We start from the raw sequence: 22857 nt of genomic DNA on the forward strand, positions 1-22857 counted from the left end.
CCAAGGAACCATTTCCCTTTGGCAACGTAAAAGAAACATGCAAATGCTAAGATAGCCAGTGTAACATGAAGACATCTTTGTCTAGTTCTTTTGTTTCATTTCACAAGCAGAAATTTTATGGCTAAAGTTTCTTAAAGCACCTAAAATAGAATTAAGATGCTTTTCACAAATAGGTCAACTGTGGTTAACTGCTGACTATGATTGGAATGGAAAAGTGAAAACACTGAAAATGCCAAGAAGCAATGAAATATGATACAGTGGCAGCATAAAAAAAATCACTGATGGGGACTTCCCTGGTGGTCCAATGGTTAAGAATCCGCCTTCCAACACAGGGGATGCGGGTTCAATCCCTGATCGGGGAACTAAGATCCCACATGCCACAGGGCAACTATGCCTGCACGCTGCAACCCGTGCACCACAACTACACAGCCCATGTGCTCTTTAGCCCACGTGTCACGACTAGAGAGAAGCCCGCGTGCTGCAACTAAGAGACCAGACGCAGCCAAAAAATAAAAATAAAATGGATTATTTGCCTTAAAAAAAATCACCGATGACCTGTTAGAAAAGACATACCTCATACATTTAGGTTCTGACCATCTACTCTCAACTTTTTTAAACCTATGATATACTCTGATCCTACCTTCTACATCTTGCCCCCAACCAAGAGTATGTTGGAGATTTGCTTTCTGTAATTTATACTGTGAAAGCAAGTAAATTGAATGCCTTTTCAGACTATACTCATCTCATTCCCCAACATAGCCCCTGATCATTTTTCTATCATAGAGCACAATTTGTATTAACTAAGGACAAAATCATGCCCCTTCCCCCTTACCAGAAGGGCTGAAGGGGCAGAAGGTTATGTGACCAAGTCTACTGTCAACCACTAACTGCAACATCTTTTGGGTTATCGTGTCCTATGTTGGAGAAGCCAGAGATAAGATTTATATGACCAAACTGTGGAGAAGAACTTATACAAATATCTTTCTTTCATTGGCTATACTTTCATTGTCATTTTTTCCACTGTAGATCCTAGCTAATAAAGGGCCTAAGGTATTAATGGTTTCAAATTAACACAACCAACTGAACAGCACATACTTGGTGGCTTGTAAGTGAAGACGGTGCACACTATACAGCTGGTTGGTCACTCTGTAAGTCCTAAAAGTCCTAAAATTTAGGAGGACTGAACTTAAGGATGAGAATATGAAAGAGTGGTAATGGAAGTGAGTGAGAAGGCACATATGTGAAGTAGTGACTACAGCATTTTGGTAGAGGCTTGTGTTCCCAGCCTTCTCCATCATACCAAATTAGAGCACATTTAGAGAAAAACCTGAGACTGGAAAGCTTGGACATCAAGGTAGGGTTTATTAGTACTTGCATATTTTCAATGTTTAAGAATCACAGCATCTATGAGTAAAAAAGGCACACAGGTTATTAGTAACTGAATTTACTAGTTTTCCTAAAGCTGGATCTGGAAGCCACACGTTCTGGATACAGGATTTTAGGCAATTGAAATCCCTCAGTACTTCACTTCACAAATTGAGTGAATGATAAAACAAACTCCCTTACTGTCTGCTTGTGTGGGTGATAATGGCTATGAATGTGCTAGCAAAAATAAGAAAAATACAAATATAAGTACTGAGATCTATTTTGGGTCCTTCCATTTCCAGCCAGAAGCATGGCGATTCTATTTTCTACATTCAGCACTTTGCATCATCAAGAAAGACTTCTCTTCTCCTCCTCCTTGGCAGACTGCTTTCAACAGGAGTATGGCTACCTTGAGAACAGGAGCCATAAACATTATCCTCTGAAACAATCTTTACTTTGATTGAATAAGCTTTAGAGTTTTTGAAAGTTAGAAATCAAGTCTTGGGATGATGACTTTTTTCCTAGAGCATAATGTAGTCTTGATCACTCTTTTTGGTATGTGACAAGCCTTCTTGCTTCAGATTTTAGGAATGGATAAGAAGCTCCAAGACTCATTATTTAGAGAATACTTTATTAGTTTCTGTAATCAAACCCATGTAGATAAGACCTTACATATTTAATACAGTGCGTTACCCCTGTACAAATGGAAAAAATTATGTTTAATGTTTCTAGACCAATATGGCTGTTGATTTCTGTACAATGCCAACCCAACACGGTACAACTGGGATACTTCTCCAAAGTTGACAGCACAGCTAAAGTTTCCAAAAATTCAAATTATATATATATGTATATATATATATAGATAGATTTATTTATTTATATAAAAAGACCAATAGCAGTATGTTATGCATCAATAGCAGCAACAGCTTTTCCAGGTTCTGCAGTCATCTGAACAAAATTATAGAGACATCCAGCGCACTCCATTAAAAAAAAAAGTAAAAAACAAAACCTCAGAAAACAGCAAATTCTGTTACTGTTGTGGTACCTGGCACCATTTTTTTTTTTAATTAGCTTCTCAATTATCATCTGGAAAGAAAACATTCTAGAACAACGTCATTAAAAACAGATCTGATAAAGCACGGTCACTACTACGTATCATAAAGCAGGTACAAGATATTTTACATTCACAGAGGTATGATACAGTACTGTCCTACATCTATAATACTAGAGGATATAATTAAAAAGGCATTATTTGAGACTTGATTCTACTTTTCCAGCAGAGGGCCCAAAGGATGGTTATAACACAGCTCTAGTGCAGAAATGCACCTTCTTAGATAGGATTTCCTTTCTTTAGTGGCACAGTTCTAGGTACTCACTGATCTTCATGAACATCAGCTAAAAACCGTTTTAAAAAATAAAAAAAACTACTGGATTCATACAAAGATGACTGAGTAGAGGCAAGCAAGATTCAACCTAACTAGTATTTGACCAACTCTGTTGTGTCTGAACCGTAAGAGCTCCACGGAAGAAAGAAAACGCCAAGTAGCACATCAAACCTTTGGGCCACAACCAAAACACAGCATCTTTTCAAACAGAAGCAGTAGCCAAACACTGCCCACCTGGATATGTTCAAGGATGCTGACGACAATATTTCATCATCTGCTCACTCATTCAGGAAGAAGGGGAGATCAGTTACTGTACTTTGATTGTGTTCAACTCAATCACCACGTTACAAAAATAGCAAGCTGCCATAATAAAAAATAAGGCTCCTCTATCCAGCACCAGTTATCTTCTGTTCTTCACCACCAAGCCTATAAATGCTATAACCATATCCAAAGAACATAACGGAGCAAAGAAACCACGTCTGATGTCTTAGCTGGGATCATTGCATTGTTCAGGCTGAGCTATTCCTCTGTGATGTTACTGCCCTCACATTTCTGGTGTTTCATCTAACCATAAGGATTTTAGTTCTAAATTATATGCACTCAAGGAATGTGTGCACATATTCGTATATAAATTTCTGACTGAAGATGCATGGCCATCAACAGAATGCATGTTATATAGTAGGTGCAAGCTGGCAAAGCCTCATTTTTACTGGTGCAGCAGCTGTGTGTCAGTGTAAATTGCTCCTATGTCCCTTGTGCACCTCCAAGCTCTGGACAGGATAATGTCAGAGACCATTTTACCCCTTTGGCTGCTGGCATTATCTGACTTCATCCTCCCTCTCTCCCCTCTCCCTTCCCCCAACCCCCTGCAACAGCCCACAGCCTTTAGGATTTTGTTTCTTCGGTTTTGATTGCCTGAGGTTTGATTGGTCCAGTTCTAACAGGTTTGGTGGCTATGGTGGGTGCAGGGGGTGGCTTTTCTTCTACTTTTTCCTGACAGACACCAGGAGGGTCGGTCAGTGTTTCAGGAGGTTTACTTGAATCATTGTCCACTTTCTGGGCTTTGCCTCCTATCTGTTTGTTCTGTTGCTGTTCAGAGAAGAACCGCTGCGTGGACTGAAGAACCTCTGCTCTCTGCTTTGCCTTAAAAAATGAGAAACAACAACTGAAAATGCTACAGTATTACCAAAGCTTGTCAATCAAGCTCAGTTCAAATTCTTTTACCAATCACAAATCAGTTTTCCCCATGTTGGTTTGGCCCCAAAGTACCTCACTGATCTTTTGGCTTTTAATGGATAGATTTCTTCCTGTTTTTGAAAACATTCCATGTGATTTAAAAAAATAATAAAAAAAAATATAAAAAGAACAGGACCACCTCCCACCATCTTTTAAAAGTTTGCCCTTTTATAAAATAATAAAATAGAAATTGTTGTTGGTTTGTATCTTTTCTGGAACAAAGCTTATTGATATTAAATTTTATTTAGGGAGGCTGCTTGCAAATTTGAAAACATGTATGTAATACTTAAAACTTCTAGTTATCAATATGTGGTCTACAATAAAATGAAAAGGAAGCACTTATATTGTGGCATTACCAACACCTAGGACCAAATGTCTTGTGGCTGAGTCCTCTTCCCACAGCTCTCTTCTGCAGGGGAAGAGCATCAGAAATTAGTAACTACAACTTCACTTGATCACTAAGTTCTGATAGCTCCTACCACATTCTGAGCTGGTAAAATAATTTCCTAGTTTTATTGACTCTGTGCCCCCACAGAATATACTTACGTCAATCTGTAAATTATACCATTGTATAACATACACAATTAAAACTAAAGTTTCTACACCTCTTGCATATAACAAAAGCCCTTCATGTTCTATAGGTAACCTGTACTATATTCAAAGATCTGAAGCAATTTTCATGAAATCTGTATCCTTCCCCAGCCCATTCATTATTAAGCTCTAATGTCATTTCCAACATGGGGATGTATGAAAATCAAGTGCCAAGAAGGCAAGAGAACTGGAAACCAAGGCCAAATGGTTTCCAAAGACTTCTACACATACTAGTATTTTTAATAGTTATGAATGGATGGAAATCCTAGGCACACAGCCTATTTTAAAATGGGTAACATTTAACAAGCATTTCACTGCAGGGCAGTCTTTAAATCTGATTACTCAGCATCAGAAACAAGGGATATCCACCCAGAAAGAAACTTTACTCAGTCAACCGAATTTTCTAGCAGGATTGTCACAAACATGTTTCTAATTCAGAGTAAAGCATTTACTATGGACATTTCCCATTTGAAAGCAGTAAGCTTTTCTTTGTTCTTGTCTGACCTGATATATAAAGTGACAAAATTGGCAAAATTATTAAGACCTCTGAAGTTAAGTGTAGAAACAGAAATAAACTGATTCAGCTAGCTGTACAGGCAGACAGGTAAGGTTTATGCTATAAAAACTGTCCCCACACAGACTCCTAAAGGCACCCTTCTGCATTAGCAAACCTCAAGTTTATCAGCGCCTTTTATCACGAAGGATCCCAAAGTGCTTTTTGAGTTCTTCATCTACACTATACAATCTGTTGTGGAATATGGCTGCCTCAGGTGGCAGGCAAAAAAAAGGGTATGAAACCAGTTTGAGAAGAAAACTATACTTGGATGACTCATGAAGGAAGAAAAATCAAGATAGGTAAATGCCTCACCCATTCCAGAGTTTTCACATAACCATGATTTATATCTTGGGATGGGGGGATGGGGGTGGGGTGGAAAGGGAGAAAAAAAAAAAAAGAAAATGGGGAAGCCTATAATTATTCATATTACTTATTTGCTCTTCCAAAAAATGTAGTAGCTAAACTTAGATCTCCCTCAAATATTTATTTTGTAAGCAATTCATTTGGCCACAGAGTTTAAAATGTTAACTTGTTTGCTGACTATAGCTGCAAAAAACAAAAAACAACAAAAACATTAAAAAAAAGAAAGAAAAAAGTGTGGGGAGGGTAGGGAGAAAAAAAAGAAATTAAAAAAGGGGGGCGGGGTAGGATGAATAAAAGTAGTTAGTTTGGTTAAAAGTCTGCTAAGACAATGAATGCCTGGATATGCAGTTATGGGTCCAGAGGCATCTTAAGACATGGTTCAGAGACAGATTCTTGCTCTGTTGGCTGTTAACACTGTACTAACCTTCATGTCTTGTTCAGCCTTCAACGCAGCCTGGGCCTGATTACCTCTGACTCCAGATAGTGATCCACAAGGACCCCTGGCTACATGTGGCAAACGAGCATGGCTCATGAGGCCTGTGGTCAGCGGAGGAGGCATCTGACTGGCCAGTGCCATTGGTGGCCTCTGAACAGGCGCTGGGAAGGTGTTAGTATGTGGGGCTCTTACCAATGGAGGGACCAGGTTAGGCTGAGAGAGAATCTGAGTGAAAAAAACAAAACATACAACATTGAACTGTTAAAAAAAGAAAAAATTTGCCAACTAGACCAGGTTGGCTTATCCCAGAGTAAATCTGTGCCCATTCTGTCAGTGAAAGGAAGTGTATGGGTTTGTGCCATTCTATTACAAGGACCAAGAACAAATGGGCCATGCTTGGAGAATCTAACCGAAAAATTAGGCAAAGCATGCTATGGCACTTGAGTTGGTTCTAGCATTTCAGCTACAAATTCTGAAGGGGAGACAGAAAGGCTATTAATTAGGATATCTTTAAAAAAAGATATAACTGCAGAAAAGGCACATACCTATACCAAATATAATCTGAAGATAAATGAAAATAATACTAATTCAACAAATATATGAGAGTGCTTATTAACTTTAGTTAGTCCTTCCATATGATTAGCAAAGGGAAGCCAACATTTTTACACATACAATAGAACACCTTTTTGAATTTCCAGCTCAACTACATATAGTTATCTTAAAAAAACAAAAACCAACCCCCCCACCCCCCAACTTTAAAACTAGAAAACGTTAAGCACTGGGACCCTTCTCTGAAAAGTCATCTTCAAAAAGATAAAAGGATCAGGACTGAAATGAATGATCAGAGCTGTGTGGGGAATCTTATGACTATATTTCAATTGTCTGCTTTAGAACTATATGGTTACTACTTGTGTCTAGCTAAAGATTGTAGAGAATATATTTGAATGTCATAAATTTACTAAAAACTGTTTCTAAACTGGTTATAATACGGCAAGATTATTAAATCAGAGAATTAGCCAGATTAGCAATCACCTGCAAGTAAATAATACTCATTTCTCACTTATATCTGCCCACCTGGGGTGCAAACTGTGTAGGAAAAGGTTGTGTCATTCTCACAGTGGCAGGGGCTGACTGGAACTGCTTCTGATAGACAATGCTGTTCATTTTGCTGGACTGGCTGTTCGGACTTGTGGAAGTAGCCCTTGGAAAGAAGCCATCACTGGTCAGTACGGTAGTGCCACATAAATGATGCTGTTAGATTTTTAGAGACATTGCTCTTGGTAGATTCATCATACTTGGTAGTTGATGCAAATTTACCAAGGTGAGTTACCAAACATTATGGTGGTAATGAAGAGACACTGGAGGTGCAGATGTGAGAAAGCACACTAGCTAGATTTTCCCTGGGTTAAATTTTTTTTTCTTAAAATAGAGTACAGCAAATACATTCTTAATAACTTAATAGCTTAACATTTTGGTAAAACTATCAGAATGTCTTATACTTACTATAGGAAAAGTGGCATTAAGTATCTAACAAACAAATGGTGCTCAGTTATTCGGATATTCTATAAGCAAATTTAAAGGCCCATTTTACCGGAAAGGACTAGACGTTGGTGTGGTGCTTCTACCGCTGATTGGAGGTGTGCCTGGTTTTATATCAATGCCACTTCCAAAGGCTTTTAGTTCCATTTCAGACATCTGAGAAAGAGCATAAAGTAAACTTAATATTTCTGCAATTCCATAAACTAAAGTGCTGTGTTTAGTATTCTATATATGATAACTTCATCTGGCAAAGTGCAAAGAACCTTAGTACAAAATTCCTCCACAAAATTTATGAATTCTTTGTTATTAGGTAAAAACCAGAGGGGACCAAACACATTAACAGAGAGTAGATAAAAAATAAGTATATTGAGTTTGACATTTCTTGGAGGGTGGTAAAAACTGATGCATTTTATTTTTATATACTACACAGATGCATATCTAAACTCATGGCCTTAAATTCTCAAAGAAACTGCGTACATTTCTCTTCACTTACTTTTCCTGTGGTTGCGATCATGCTGTGCTGTGTTCCAGCAGGGATTAATCCCCTGAAAGGCTGGCTTACTTGTGCAGGACGACTCATGCTCTGGGCCTGTGCTTGTGGGGTGGTATGCTGTAATGGGGGCTGAAGAGTCTGAGGCAGAGCAATTAAAGGCTGCCCGGTGGATCCAAAATTAGGCAAGGAAAGCTGGGAGGCTGGTAAAGGTACTGTAACCTAGAAAATAAGCAAACAGAAACTGTAACTATTTGCTTAGACCTGTTGTATATCCCTTTTACTATATATTATACATGACTCTTCAAATACTTTTGAGTAATGTTTTAAACAGAATACTTCAATCTATTACTATATTTCACATATAAATAGTTTGCTTAGCGACTATCTCCATTCTTTTATTAAATGTGCAACAATAAAACAGATTAGCAGTAGAGAAACTATACATATAAAATAATTATGACTATCTTTGAATTAACCCATAGTACATGCCTAATAACCACAAAATACAATAAAATTATGAATATACAATTTAAGAAAGCAGTTACAACTTTCATTTTTATAACAGACATTTTTATACTGTTTTCAGGTGTGGTCAAAATGAGCTTTGACAAAAAAATAGTCTTTCAGTTTTCATACAAATAATATTTAATTTGAACGTCAATGTGGTGATATTTTTTGAATTCTCACCCCCTAAAATAGCCACCAAACATAGTTATGAGAAAATGACTAATGGCTTGCCTCTCTCCTCCAGCCCTCTACCAACTTTCAAAGAGTAAGCTGATTAATGACATTGCCAGAGGAGATAGTTTCATAAAAATATACATTTTTCACTGAAAATTATTATTACATTCATATACTTAAGAAATGTGTTTGTCATTTTTACTGTCATAACTCTGCCACACAGTCCTATGTATTATATTAACCGGTGTGGTGGTCTTCAGGGTCTTCCTTCACCTCTAGCACAAATGGGTAAAGCATTTATCACACATGTAACTGCATATCCTGGACAATGGTTTTCAAATTTTTACATTTGTGGAATCTTTTGTTAAAATAAATGATTACACAGAAATCCATTTTAAAAAGAGGTAAAAAACATAATGGATTGAAGTGGGGGTGAGAAGAGGGGTGGTATAGGACTGAAACATGTCCCACTACTAGTGGACCCCATGGAATTCCGAGACATCTCAGAGAGAAGTCTGAAACCACTGCACCACTTCCCCATCTTGGTTCTATTTAAATTCCCCAACAATAACAAAAGCAACAGCAACAGCAACAGCAGCAACAACAACAATAATAGTAAAGAAAATTGAGGAAATTTACCATGCCATAGTTTACCTGCTGGAGAGCACTTGGTGACTGGGCAGTGTTATAAAAATTTGTCTGACCAGGCTGTTGTACTTGTCCAGAATAAAGATTTGAAGCCTGGGTAAGATTCGCTCTAGCCTAGAAAATATTTTGTAAGAAGTAAGATTGAAATATTTTTCAGTTCAGATATCAAGATCATGACTTCAAAGTAAGCTCTAAGAATTTTAGCATTAGATAGAAAGGAAGATCTTGTTTTTTCCACTGCGCCATTTAACATTTTTTCTTTCAAAACTGTTTTCTTAAATAATTTGCTGCATAGGAATACAAAGACAGTGCATGATTCTAGCTCCTGCCTTACCTGGAGAAGATGTGTATCAATCAGTTGGGAACCCCCTAGTCCTGATGCCTGACCCAACTGATGTTCATACAGTATAGGAATAGGCTGAGTATTTGAAGTTTGCTGAAAGGCAAGACCCGACTGTGCCTTGGCAAGTTCCTGGTGTTGGACAGCTGGGAAGTTGTGGATGGCAGTACCAGAAAGTACCACAGATGGCTGGGATAGACTGCTTTGCATGAAGGCTGGCTGAGATCTACAGAAGTATTAAAGAGAAAAGGCTTGTGTTAGAAGTTAATTCTATCTGGAATCTTAAGAATGAGTATCTCAAATGACCAAATACTCTAATCAGCACAATTAAAGAGGCAGAGTGTGTCTAAAGCACTTGTTTCAAGATTTAGAGCCCTGTATACAGCAAAGCTCCCCATGTAAAAGTTCTGGGAAAAGGCTTGCTCTTCCTGAGGAAATGGTAAGATTTCCTTCTCTTTAACAATGAGAATAATTCTCTTTTCATGTTTTCATTAGCCAGCTCAGAACCAAATCTGCTGTTCTTCTCTTTGGTACTGACATTCTATTCAAATTTATAGACCCCAATAGCTCTGACTTTCGTTATTCGTATTTCATTACTTCCACATATATGTGTGTGTATATACATACATACATATATATGTACATATATTTTTCCTCTAAGAGGTCTCAAGACCTCTATGGAATGAAGCAGAGTAGTAGTTAGCAACAAGATTACCCACAAAATTTTGTTTTGTTAATTGAGGTATAAGGGACTTATAACATTACACTAGTTTCGGGTGTACAACATAATGATTTGGTATTTGTATGTATGCAAAATGATCACAATGAGTCTAGTTAACATCTGTCACCACACAGTTACACATTTTTTTCTTCCTTGTGATGAGAACTTTTTAAGATCTGTTCTCTTAGCAATGTTCAGATATGCAACACACTATTATGGTCAAAGGGTATAAACCTCCCATTATAAAATAAGTCATGGGGATGTAATGTACAGCATGGTGACTATAGTTAATAATACTGTACTGCACATTTGAAAGGTTTCAAAAAAAATACAATGCTGAAATCTAACCTCAGACTGCCCTACTATTTCTGGGATGGAGGCGTCCAATCTGTACACATGTGACAGGAACAAAACCCATTAAGCAGGAGCACTAGTCTAGGGTCACAAGTATTCTTTACAATGTCCACTTATAATCTGTTTCAAATATAAAATGTAAAACATAAGCATACTGTTAAAACTACCCTGGTCCTGGCAGAAATTAATTCAAGGATTCCCTGCTAATAAACACTATGCTAGTTACGTTCAGAACAAGAAACAGCAGAATGATGCGGTAGGGATACAAACTACTTTCAAAGTTGAAACTGGTGCCTTCCAAGTAGCCATTTGCCACAATTACATATACAGCTTATATTTCTATTGAACAGGTCTGGTCTTAAAAAGTACATCTTCTGGGGCTTCCCTGGTGGCGCAGTGGTTGGGAGTCCGCCTGCCAATGCAGGGGGACATGGGTTCGTGCCCCGGTTTGGGAAGATCCCACATGCCGCGGAGCAGCTGGGCCCGTGAGCCATGGCTGCTGAGCCTGCGCATCCGGAGCCTGTGCTCCGCAACGGGAGGGGCCACAACAGTAAGAGGCCCGCGTACTGAAAAAAAAAAGTACATCTTCCAAGGCAATTGTTAAAATGGGGGTTACAAATACAGAATTGCATTGCTAATCCATCTCCCATGGCTATGGAAGACCTTACTATTAATTACTAAACTCTTTTTAACAGAGCTGAAAAGTAGCAAACTTTTCAACAATGTTTCAAACAGCCAGTACCAATTAAAAGGAGATTAGTTCTGAGATTAAATCTATTTGCTATATCTAAATCTACTGAAGTTTTAAAATTTTAATTTTTTTTTAAAAAAATAAATTTATTTATTTATTTTTGGCTGTGTTGGGTCTTCGTTTCCGTGCGAGGGCTTTCTCCAGTTGCGGAGAGCAGGGGCCACTCTTCATCGCGGTGCGCGGGCCTCTCACTGTCACGGCCTCTCCCGTTGCGGAGCACAGGCTCCAGACGTGCAGGCTCAGTAGTTGTGGCTCACAGGCTTAGTTGCTCCACGGCATGTGGGATCTTCCCAGACCAGGGCTCGAACCCATGTCCCCTGCACTGGCAGGCAGATTCCCAACCACTGCGCCACCAGGGAAGCCTTAAAATTTTAATTTTTACCACAAATTTCAAGATAACCTCAAATTTAATAACATGAAAGAGATTGCCTATAATTCCAGTTGGGGTAAATAATTTTACTTGTAGTGAGAGAGAATTTCTTGGAATAACCAAACCCAAACTGTCATACTATACCATTACTCTGGTATGACAGAATAATACCAGAAAATAAAACATACTATATAATTATACAGATGTACTAAATTCTACTGAATAATCTTTAATAAAAAATGAAGTGAGAGCCACATTTATTAAGTTTACTAATAACTCCGTTCCTTTGAGAAAGTTTGATTAGCTGAGCCTAGCTTCTTTAGGAATAAAACGTAATCTGAAAGAAATGAGCTGTATCAATTGATGCCAAGTTTAATCTATAAAGTATGGAAATTCTACCTGAACCACTTAAAAAGCAAAATTCCAAAAGGAAATGCCTAGTTTTGCAACCTTCTTTACAGTAAATGTCCTGAAAGGAATTTTTCTTTTTTTTAAATATTTATTTACTTATATATTTATTTGGTTGCACCAGGTCTTAGTTGCAGAAGGCAGGCTCCTTATTTGCAGCTCACGGGCTCCTTAGTTGCGGCAGGCGGGCTCCTTAGTTGTGTCATGCGAACTCTTAGTTGCAGCATGCATGTGGGATCTAGCTCCCTGACCAGGGATCGAACCCGGGCCCCTGCACTGGGAGCGTGGAGCCTTATCCACTGCGCCACCAGGGAAGTCCCTTATTTTTCTTTTTGATGGTTTAGGGCCATTACCATGAGTATCAATGACAGGTATACCATGATGATGACTGAGTTATGCCATGATCACTGCTGTCATTCAACTCTTACCCCACCCTTCCACTCTCATTAAGTTGGAGATGAGAGACACCTGGGTTAAATCCAGGCTCTGCCACTTATTTTCAGTGTAACATTAGGATAAAATACCAAAGAATCCAAAAACAAAACAAAAAAAACCCCCACAACTTCTTCGAATGTCAAATGGGGATGACTTAATCCACCTTATATGGTTTTGTGAAAACTAAATAAATTAGTGTATGTAAAGGGCTGAATAACTATCATATATAAAGAAGTTCAATAAAGATCAGTTTTCATTACTTGCTTAACTGCAAAGATAACTTACAGTAGTGAATCTTTCAAAACAATGGTTTCTTCTACACTACAGAGCATCACCACTCATCACCACTACTTCTATTCTTTGACACTCTACTCTCTCGCTTTTATTATATTTCACGCTGGCCTCTGCCCCCTTACATACTGTAATGATATCTGCCATGCCTCAGCTCTTACACAGAGCAGGTCTGGATTTAGAGCTGTTAGCAGAGAGATGGCACTCAAACTTTCAGGTCCTTTAGCAGCTATTTTCTGTGATTTCTAATTGTTATAGGACTGCTGTTAGCCTCTTCTTCAAGACGCTTTGACGATTCACTTTGTTCAATAAAGACTGACAGAAATTACCAGAGGCTGAAGTTCATGACATATACTCAACACAATTATTTAATGTAGTTTGTAAGAGGGTCATTGAGTTTTGGAGGGGAAGGAGGGAGTAGAAAGGATATGGCAAGAAGGCTCAGCAATTACATTGTTTCCAACATCACAGACATAATTTTAAAGCTTTTACCTATATGGTTGAAGTGAAGAACTGAATAGTTCCTGAGCCTGGGAAACAGCAGGTCCAGCACCCAAACTTAGCTGGGCTTGATGCTGCCCTTGCAGTGGTGCATAAATAGGGATTGGAATCTGCTGAACTGAAGTTGGCTGCAATGCAATGAAAAAAACAATATATGAACACCATATACACAAATGACAACACCTGGAAAATAAACATTCGAGATATGAAACAAAAGATTAATGCTATGTATCAGTTCCTTTTTAAAACAAAACCAAATGTAAACATCTAAAATTTCTTTTCAATACATTACTAGTTCTACATTGAGCCCCCAAATACTATCACACCACAAAAATGCAAAGAAACAAATACAGAATGGAAGAAGCCTGTGATACTTACCTGAGAGAGACCTGGTTGGAAGCCTTGTTGCTGAGCCAAGGATGGTGGAGCCAATCGTGCATGTTGGGTATTGAATAAATGACTTGTGTCCATATAGAAAGCTGGGATTTGAGCTAGATTGGCAGGAAAAACAAGCAGCGATGAGTGTCTAAACTTCAGAATTTTCCAAATAGTAACAGAAAACCCAAAAAGCGGATTTCAAATAAAGTGAGCCCTCTGAAAATTAATACAGCCAAGGAAAAACTAGAAGTGTGGAAAGATACAAATGCAAAAAGATGTAAAACTTCTTTCAGACAGGTATATGCAAAATTAAAACAATGAAACTCTAGAACTTGTGAAGGCAGACGAAAATAGACACTCTCATACAGTGCCGCCACTGCAGTATAAACTAGTAAAATTTTACATAATCCACTAAAACTGAAAATGAACCTACCTGTTTACCAGCAAATCCACTCCAATTTTAAATCTACCAACTAGAATTTAGCAAAATATTTCAAAAGAATTGACATTTAATAATTGAAAGAATTTGGTATAGATTCTTAACAGATTTCTTCTCTATGTTTATACTCACTACTTTGTATTATGCTGTTTCTATATAATAGTATGTTTGGGAGAACTTCCCATGTTGTTTTTAATTTATTATCATTATAAACAATACTGCAATGAATGAACACCCTGATACATATATCTCTGATTAATAAGTTTACCAGTACAATAAGATTCCCAACTATGAAACTGCTACTACAGTGACTATGTACACATAAAATATCCTGAGATACTTTTCTAAAAGAATTCTGTCAATTTATATGCTCACTAGCAATGTACTTTTTTTTATTATTATTTTTAATTTTTTTTGCGGTACATGGGCATCTTACTGTTGTGGCCTCTCCCGTTGCAGAGCACAGGCTCTGGACCTGCAGGCTCAAAGGCCATGGCTCACGGGCCCAGCCGCTCCGCGGCATGTGGGATCTTCCCGGACCGGGGCACAAACCCATGTCCCCTGCATCGGCAGGCGGACTCTCAACCACTGGGCCACCAGGGAAGCCCAGCAATGTACTTTTAAGAGCCTATTAATAATACCTGTGGATCCTTATCGATAGTGGGTATTAAATATGCGGGGTATTATCAATCTTCCTAATATTTCCCACATGGAAAGACAAAAAATAGCCTCACTATCCTTTTACTTTGAATTTAAATCATTAGTGAGCTTGAATATTTTTCAAATGCTTATTTACTATTTAACTCAGATTAACATTGTGACATTTAGTAGGACAAGTTACCCCCTGCCAATAAATATTTTTTTCTCTTCTTTGCTGTTCTTAGGTTTATTCTTCCTCATGAACTTTATCATCAATTTGTCAGGTTTCAGATAACAAACTCCAGTTATCTGTAGAGGGTTGGTTCTAGGACCACCCCCCAGATACCAAAACCTGCAAATGTAAAATGGGGTATATCATTTGCATATAACCTAAGCACATCCTCTCATATACTTCATTTTTTAATTATTTCCAATTTGTTTATTTATTTATTTTTGGCTGCACTGGGTCTTTGTTGCTGCGCGCAGGCTTTCTCTAGTTGCAGAGAGCAGGGGCTACTCTTTGTTGTGGTGCGTGGGCTTCTCATTGCAGTGGCTTCTCTTGTTGCGGAGCACGGGTTCTAGGCACGTGGGCTCTAGAGCACAGGCTCAGTAGTTGTGGCACACGGGCTTAGTTGTTCTGCGGCATGTGGGATCTTCCTGGACCAGGGCAGGCAGATTCTTAACCACTGCGCCACCAGGGAAGTCCCCTCTCATATACTTTAAATCATCTCTAGATTACTTACAATACCTAATACAATGTAAGTGCTATGTAAATAGTTACCTGTGTGCAGAAAATACAAGTTTTGTTTTTTAGAACTTTGTGAACATTTTTTTCGAATTACTTTCAATCCACAGTTGGTTAAATCGTAGACTCGGAATCCATGGATATAGACTGTACTGGACACTAATATGTCTATTATATATATAACATATGTGTAAGAAACAAATGCCACACACCCCAGAATGCTTGCCAAGGAGAGACAGCACTCAATTCTATGAGGAAACAAATTTGCAAAGCAGATCAAAAAATATTTAAACTTGAAAGGTAAGGGAAGAGAGAAAAAAAAGCATTAAAACGTCTTCATTTTCTAAATTCCTTATATTCAAACATCTTACCTGCTGCAGACTGAGACACATAGACTTGTGGACTCTGTTGCTGCTGGGCAATAAGGGAAGGCATACAGCTTAACTGTGAAAAATGACTTGCAGAAGGCAGGCTGCTTGTCTGTAATTGTTGGGGTTTCACTTTACAAATATTAGGAGGGTCTGACGTGGTTGTAGATTTTGTACTTAAAGAAGAGGTAGTATAGGTACCAGCTCCTACATTCGGAGGAGGGATAAAATAAGGGTGAAATGTAGCATATTTTAAAGTACCACTGATGTTCACAGTAAACTCAAGCACCAACCAGAAACTGGAAAATTAATATTTATGCCCACTGTGTACTTATTAGGCGCTTATATACGGTACCTCAGACAACAAGTGGATATGAGGGGGCTTGTAAAAGGAAGACACATTTATCAGATGCAAATAAGACTATAAAATCTGGAGAAATATAAATACAAAATTAAAATGAGGAGAAAATTTAAAAATAAACTCACAAAATAAGGAGGCTGAGAGCCTACAACATTGTTATAGTTTAGCCTCAAACTAATATTTAGTTTTTTAATCATCACAAAGGATAATCAAGAGCTTCATTCATTTATGGTGAGGCATAAATATTAGCACAAAATGGGCCTTGAGAGATCACAATTGCTCCTAAAAAGTCACATAAACTTAAGGTTAGAATTTTTTTCCTCTTTCTGGCAAAATACCTTAAGGATAATCTTTAGAAGTTCACTTATTTATAAATAAATATTTGAACATCTATTAAAGGCCAGGCATAGACATAAAAACACAGAAGGATAAAGTGCCTTAAGAATAATTATTAATGTAATATAAAAATTTAATGTAAATTGCTCCTAAAAAGTCATATAAACATAAGACTATTCCTGTCTCTCCTTGTATATATACCAGCAAAAACTGGTATTTAGTGATACGTTAAAAACAAGACAAACTATTAATAATACTAGAGCAAATGACAATATAGGTATTTGATTCAAAAGTGTGATGTAGTAGTTATTATTTTCAGATATCAAATGATGTTCTAAGAGAGGACCAAGACTGAGGTACCTCTGTTCTTGCACTTGAATCTACCAGTAGGATGACTAGCCAAGAAGGTCCTTGTTAGAAGTTTATCCTAGTTGAGGGGAATGTGGGGAAACTAGACCCAAAGGAAAGGAAGTAGTTGGGTTCCAAAGAAAAAACTAGGAACCTCCCTAGTCCCTTTATTTCCTAATCTTCCTACCATACGCTCCTCCTGGTTCCTTTATAGCCTCACCCCCTATCCACCCAAGTAGTCTGGGGCCCAAGCTGGTAAGCATAATGAAGATGCCTTGGAAATGGGTGATGGGTAGTGCCTGAAAGGGTTTAAAGAGGGAAGAAGTACAGTTGGAATACTCTCTTTTGATTTGAATATCTGGGCTTGTCTTAATACATATATCTGATTCCAGATAATGTCAAAATAACTATAGTACAACCTCAGTCCTTTTGGTGCTTGAAAATAGCACAGAAAGCCAGAATACTGAAAATCATTACTGCATTCATTAAATGAGAACTAGCCAAAGCAAGTAAATTCTGTGCTGTATATATTTTACATGTATTGGAAAGGAGTTTCCCGACTGTTTTGGAAACATTAGAGAGTATTAGGAAAGCTTAAAACGAATTTCTATTTTCAGTAGAAGAAACATGGTTATACATATGGTAAAAGGGTATACCTTCTTAGAGCCAAATATTTCAGAAACATCTCTGGTTCTTTAAGAATGATAAAGCCCCACATGAAATATAGTTCAATGAAAGGATTACACACTAGAGAAACATTTAAGAAAGAAAAACACCTTTTAACTTGGGATGCTGATGGACTTTCCTTTAAAAAACAAAAACAAAAACAAAACCCCGAAACTAATGGATATCATTTACTCAAATAACACAGACTGGAAATTCTCTACCTGTAACTCTTCCCCAGAAAATATGTTAAACCAACAGACTTAGGCCAAGAGCTCCTTCAAATTAGATACAGATCACACAAAACTTAAAAGCTTTGTGATTCTGTGTTATTTCCGAGTTGGTCTAATTAGCTCTATGAGTTAAATAATAAAAATTAAAAGGTGAAATTTATAGAAAAATTTAGAGGAACAAGACAGAAAATTTCCCACCAATTCCTTACCCGTATGTGTATTGGGAGTTGGGGTGGGAAGAAGAGAGGGTCAAGCGAAGTATTTTAGTAAGCCATCATTAAATATTTGCCAAATTAAAATTGGGAGAGGGCAAGAGAGGGGAGGGAGGGAAGAAGTTTATAAACCAGCTGATAATTATCTCATGTGCAATCTTCTGTCTTTTACAAATAATACTTTGAGGGATAGTAAACAGGAAAAGATCATAAGAAACTTTAAATAATTTAAGGTATTTAAAGAAAAGGTACAAGACCTCTACCTGATAGTGAAGTTGTGGGAGTGACTGAAGCAACAGGAATCTGAGGCATCGATGCACTTGAGAATGAATTATAATTAGCAGTGCTTGGTCCACTGGCACTACTGCTGACTCCACTTGCGATTGGAGGTGCTGTGGAAGTTACTGGAGATCCCTTTTCCCTAACATTTGGAGAATTTTCCCATGCCTTACGTGCAGACTCCATCTGCAACCAAATGAACATTTTTTAAAGCCAAAAAAAAAAGAAAATCACTATGCTAACAAAACTAATACACATATATAAACAAATACATATACATAAATGTGTTCCAACTATAACCTTTCAAAAACCACATATAAAGATTAGGACCATAAGGCTTTCAAAGCTTTCATGTTCTCCTTTATCTCTACTCCTTTACTCAAATTGGAGGCAGTGGGCTTTAATTATGTCTCTATAGAGAACTTGTTGAAAGCTTTGGCAAACAGGTCAGTGAAATATAGTCACAGCTCTTGTATCATCTAAACCTGAGTCCCTATTCCTACCAGTGAATAAGGAAATGGAAATACCATGTCCCTTTAGGACTGACATAAGGCTCTGATTCTAGTAGGAAAGACACTAAAGGCCCTCCATTAAATAAATATCCATTCTCTCCAGTCTTTCTTTTTAAACCAACAGTTCTCAAATGGCAAGTGACAGGTACCTTTTGTTTGGCTGTTTTATGCTCAGTGTTTTAAAAGGCAGTGTAACCAGACAGGTTTTAGGCTTGGGTACAGTAGAAACACTTCTTGTTTCACCTCCAGACCCCATCAAGCATTTTGGGTTCTGACTGCCACCATTTGTATTTGTGGCTGCTGGTTTTACCTGTAGGCGTAGTTTAATCTATCTAGAGCTATTCAACAGACAGACAAATGCAAGCCACATATAATTTTAAATTTTCTAGTAGCCACACTTTAAAAAATAAAAATAAAAAGGTAAAACTAATTTTGGTAACATATGTTATTCAACCCAATATATCTACAATAATAATTAAAACCTATAATCAATACAAACATTGAGATGTTTTAATTAAAAAAATTAACATTTCAGATCCACCATCTATTTAATTTTAAACTTACAGCACACACCTCAACTTGGATTAGCCACATTCAAGTGCTCAATAACTACATGTGGCTTGTGGATACTGAACTGGAGAGCACAGATGTAGATCCTCAACTATCCTGAGGCTCCTTGAACAGGAAAGGAACAAACAGAGAGATTCTGAAGTTTTTAGTTCTACTAGTCAAAATACTGAGCTGAGAGGAAAAATCTAAGATAACCTATAAAATTCAGCTGCAATGACTTACACCAGGGTACTTTTCACAAATAAGATTTAAAAATACCACTGTTGGGAAGTTTGTAGGTCTCTGAAGTACCAACTTTAAAAATTTCAACCTGATTTTAAGTATTTGAGAAGTATCACATATCTCCCTACTTTCCTGTTAAAACACACACTATATATAATATAACCTCTTCTTGATGGCTAATATCATTACTACAAATTCAAAACATAGGACACTTTTAGGTTTACTTGACTCTTTCCTTTTCCTCACAATCACCTTGCTGGTTTCAAATGTATTTTATTTTAAAACAAAAGTCTTAGGGGGTAAGAAACAAAAACAAAAAACCCCCACACCACCACTTAGCAAGTTAGACAAAATGCAATTTGCTTGTACAGTCTGAGATTTTATAGCTTAGAGCAATGTTATAGACTACAATGCCTTTACAACCAGTTTTGTTGTATGGGAAATACATAAATTATAGGTTATCAATCTTACATAATACTTAAGCCATATACAGTGGTTTCATTTCATTTCTTAAGCAGCATGAAAATTTAGATTCTAATTTTGGAAATTCAAGGAAACTAAAAAGTATAATTACTTAACTACATTCATTTTTCCTTTTGGCAAGTATACTGTTGACAATACCCATATAATAGAAATTTCCATACTTCATAAATTACTCAAATAAAGGTGTCCAAAAAAAAGTGAAAATAATTGACAAGGACCTACTGTATAGCACAGGGAACTCTACTCAACATTCTGTAATAACTTATATGGGAAAAGAATCTGAAAAAGAATGGATATATGTATAGGTATAACTGAATCACTTTGCTCTACACCCAAAACTAACAAAACATTGTAAATCAACTATACCCCAATATAAAATAAAAATTAAATTAAAAAAAAGTAAAAATAAACCAGAAAAAGCCTTAAGCTAATACAATTTAATTTAAATTTACTTTAATTCAAATGCATATTATTTCTTTTTGGGGTGTTAAAAACATTAAGTGAAAGGCAATGAGGAAAGGCTTTCTGAAGAATCAACAACTGGCCTGAAGAATAATTAATGATGATATTGTATTTGCTTATGCGAAATGAGACTGCCTTAAGCAGAATAACGGTAAAAACCACATGTAAGATATAGTATGAAACACAGGTTAAGACAGTCATTCAGGTGGAAAAACAACAAAAAAGGCTGAGTAGGAACTGGCAGTAAACAGTAAGAACTGGGTAAAGATGGAGATGACACAAAGCAGAAGCGGTTGTCTTGTAAAATCTTATAGTCTCAAACTTGTATTTAAGCAGCTTCTTAAAAAGAAGTTGGGGGTATTAAAAAAAAGTTGGGGGGGGCAAGGGGACAAGTGGTCAGGAGGCTGGAGAATCAAACAGAAAGAGTCTAGAAATAAACACTGGTCACATTATTAAAAAAAACTTAGTTACTCCCTCTCCTGAAGATCATCAAAAAGATTCACTGGCAACCAGTGTAGCATTAGAAAGCCCTGCTACAGTAGAGGATAAATACTTGCCCAGGTTATGAAACTAAACAAACAGCACCAAAGAGATAAATAAATGCAGTTAAAAAAAAAAATCCTCACTTAATTCCACATCTGTACTTTTAACCACTGACTAATCTTGAGGTGAACAACTGATTTAAAATACTCTCAAATAACTCAATTGTAAAAAAAAGTATTAGTAACATAGCTCAAAATTATAAGAATAGGAGATTTAAAAAAAAAAAGCCTAAACTTCTTGACATCAAAAAACATGTGTTGTGTAAAACGCTTTTGGACCGTTACTCAAAAATTATCCAACAAAAATCAAATCAAAATCACTTGTATTAATCTAATCAATTACATCTTCATAAAATATTCTTAATTACTACATTACATTCATTCAATTCACACATGACTTAGAGGAAAGACAGAAAATTAGCATTCTTACCATTATTAGTACTTAGGATAAAAAAACATGCAACACCAAGTTAGTTGTTTTCTATACAACTTATGTATCCAATAACTATTAAGATCTCTAAGAGGAACTCAGTACAAACATGAAATATAAAATGCTCTCCTGTACTTTTAAGACAAAATTCACAAGCATAATACGCCTTACTTTAAATATGAGGATATCAAGTCACTGCTATGTGGTATTAGAAACGAATACAATTTTAAGGTATAATTTGACATCATTTCTTCAGCTTAGTGTTGCTGCTTTTCACACAAAACTAGTAAAAATACCAAGAGTATTGTTAACTTATGTCCCCTTGCATACAATAATCAAGGACCGTTAGAAATGGATATAGTACATACCTTGAAGGTGAGGCTGAAAGTAGTGGGAGGAACTGAAGTTAGGCTGGAGCTCTGTTGTATAGTCTCCCTCTTAGGGAGGGGGAGGGTGTTGGGCAGGGGCACCTGAAAAGGTAGGCAACACATATTATAATCTAACTAAGTCTGCTACAAAAGCCCCATTAAAGATAATGCTAATGTATTCTAAGGCTATTTTCATCAGAGCCAAGAGGAATATTTGACTGCTTAGTTACACTGTATTTATAGTAACTGATAATTCTGGACATCTTAGATAAAACTTCTGAGAAGAAATACTATATCTGCTTATTTATGCATAAATTGACAGAAAAAGAATCTGTCGCAAACACAAGGTAAAAACTCAAAGGTCATGCTTCCTATATTTTAATATATATACAAAACACCTGGGGGTGTTGTTAAATGCAGATTCTGATTCACTTGGCCTGGGGAAGGCCTGAAATTCTGCCTTTCAAACAAGCTCCCAGGTGATGCTGATGCTACTGGTCCCTGGACCATACGCTGTATAGCAAAGCTCTAAGTAATATAATTTCCACCATTTACAGGGCCCACAGGTTCTATGAGAAGCATTTAACATGATAGGGTAAGTATAAGAAATTATTCTCTTTACAGCAACCTAGTCAACTTATAACTAGATTCAAGAACAAAAGTAATGTTGAGAGGAAAATATATAGTATCACCCCCACCTCATTACACTAACCAAATTGCTTTGCTATAGTAAGACATGATTATGGCAAGTACTGTTAGAAACTTGAAGATACTAGAAATTCACTACTCATATCTCTTTTCTT

General features: G+C 37.0%; 1 protein-coding gene across 14 annotated transcripts in view; it reads right to left on the minus strand.

Moving 5' to 3' along the window:
- Nucleotides 1-1976: 1976 nt before the first annotated feature.
- PRRC2C (proline rich coiled-coil 2C) overlaps nt 1977-22857 on the minus strand; it is a 98007-nt gene continuing 77126 nt past the window's right edge. For 7 of the 14 annotated variants that reach the window (XM_030875484.3, XM_030875486.3, XM_030875483.3 and 4 more), the window contains 12 exons: nt 22055-22156; nt 18450-18651; nt 16037-16240; nt 13843-13955; nt 13456-13592; nt 9628-9859; nt 9285-9407; nt 7965-8183; nt 7524-7627; nt 7007-7133; nt 5921-6157; nt 1977-3893 (listed from right to left, as the gene is read on the minus strand). In XM_030875484.3, coding sequence (XP_030731344.1) covers nt 3636-3893; nt 5921-6157; nt 7007-7133; nt 7524-7627; nt 7965-8183; nt 9285-9407; nt 9628-9859; nt 13456-13592; nt 13843-13955; nt 16037-16240; nt 18450-18651; nt 22055-22156 — 2058 coding nt within the window. In that variant the 3' untranslated portion in view covers nt 1977-3635. Of the gene's footprint in view, nt 3894-4342; nt 4396-5920; nt 6158-7006; nt 7134-7523; nt 7628-7964; nt 8184-9284; nt 9408-9627; nt 9860-13455; nt 13593-13842; nt 13956-16036; nt 16241-18449; nt 18652-22054; nt 22157-22857 lie in introns of all 14 variants that reach the window. The other 7 variants (XM_030875487.3, XM_030875485.3, XM_030875493.3 and 4 more) reach the window with 5 other exon arrangements.

The sequence above is a fragment of the Globicephala melas genome, chromosome 1 (genome assembly GCF_963455315.2).
Source record: "Globicephala melas chromosome 1, mGloMel1.2, whole genome shotgun sequence".
NCBI lineage: Eukaryota > Metazoa > Chordata > Mammalia > Artiodactyla > Delphinidae > Globicephala > Globicephala melas.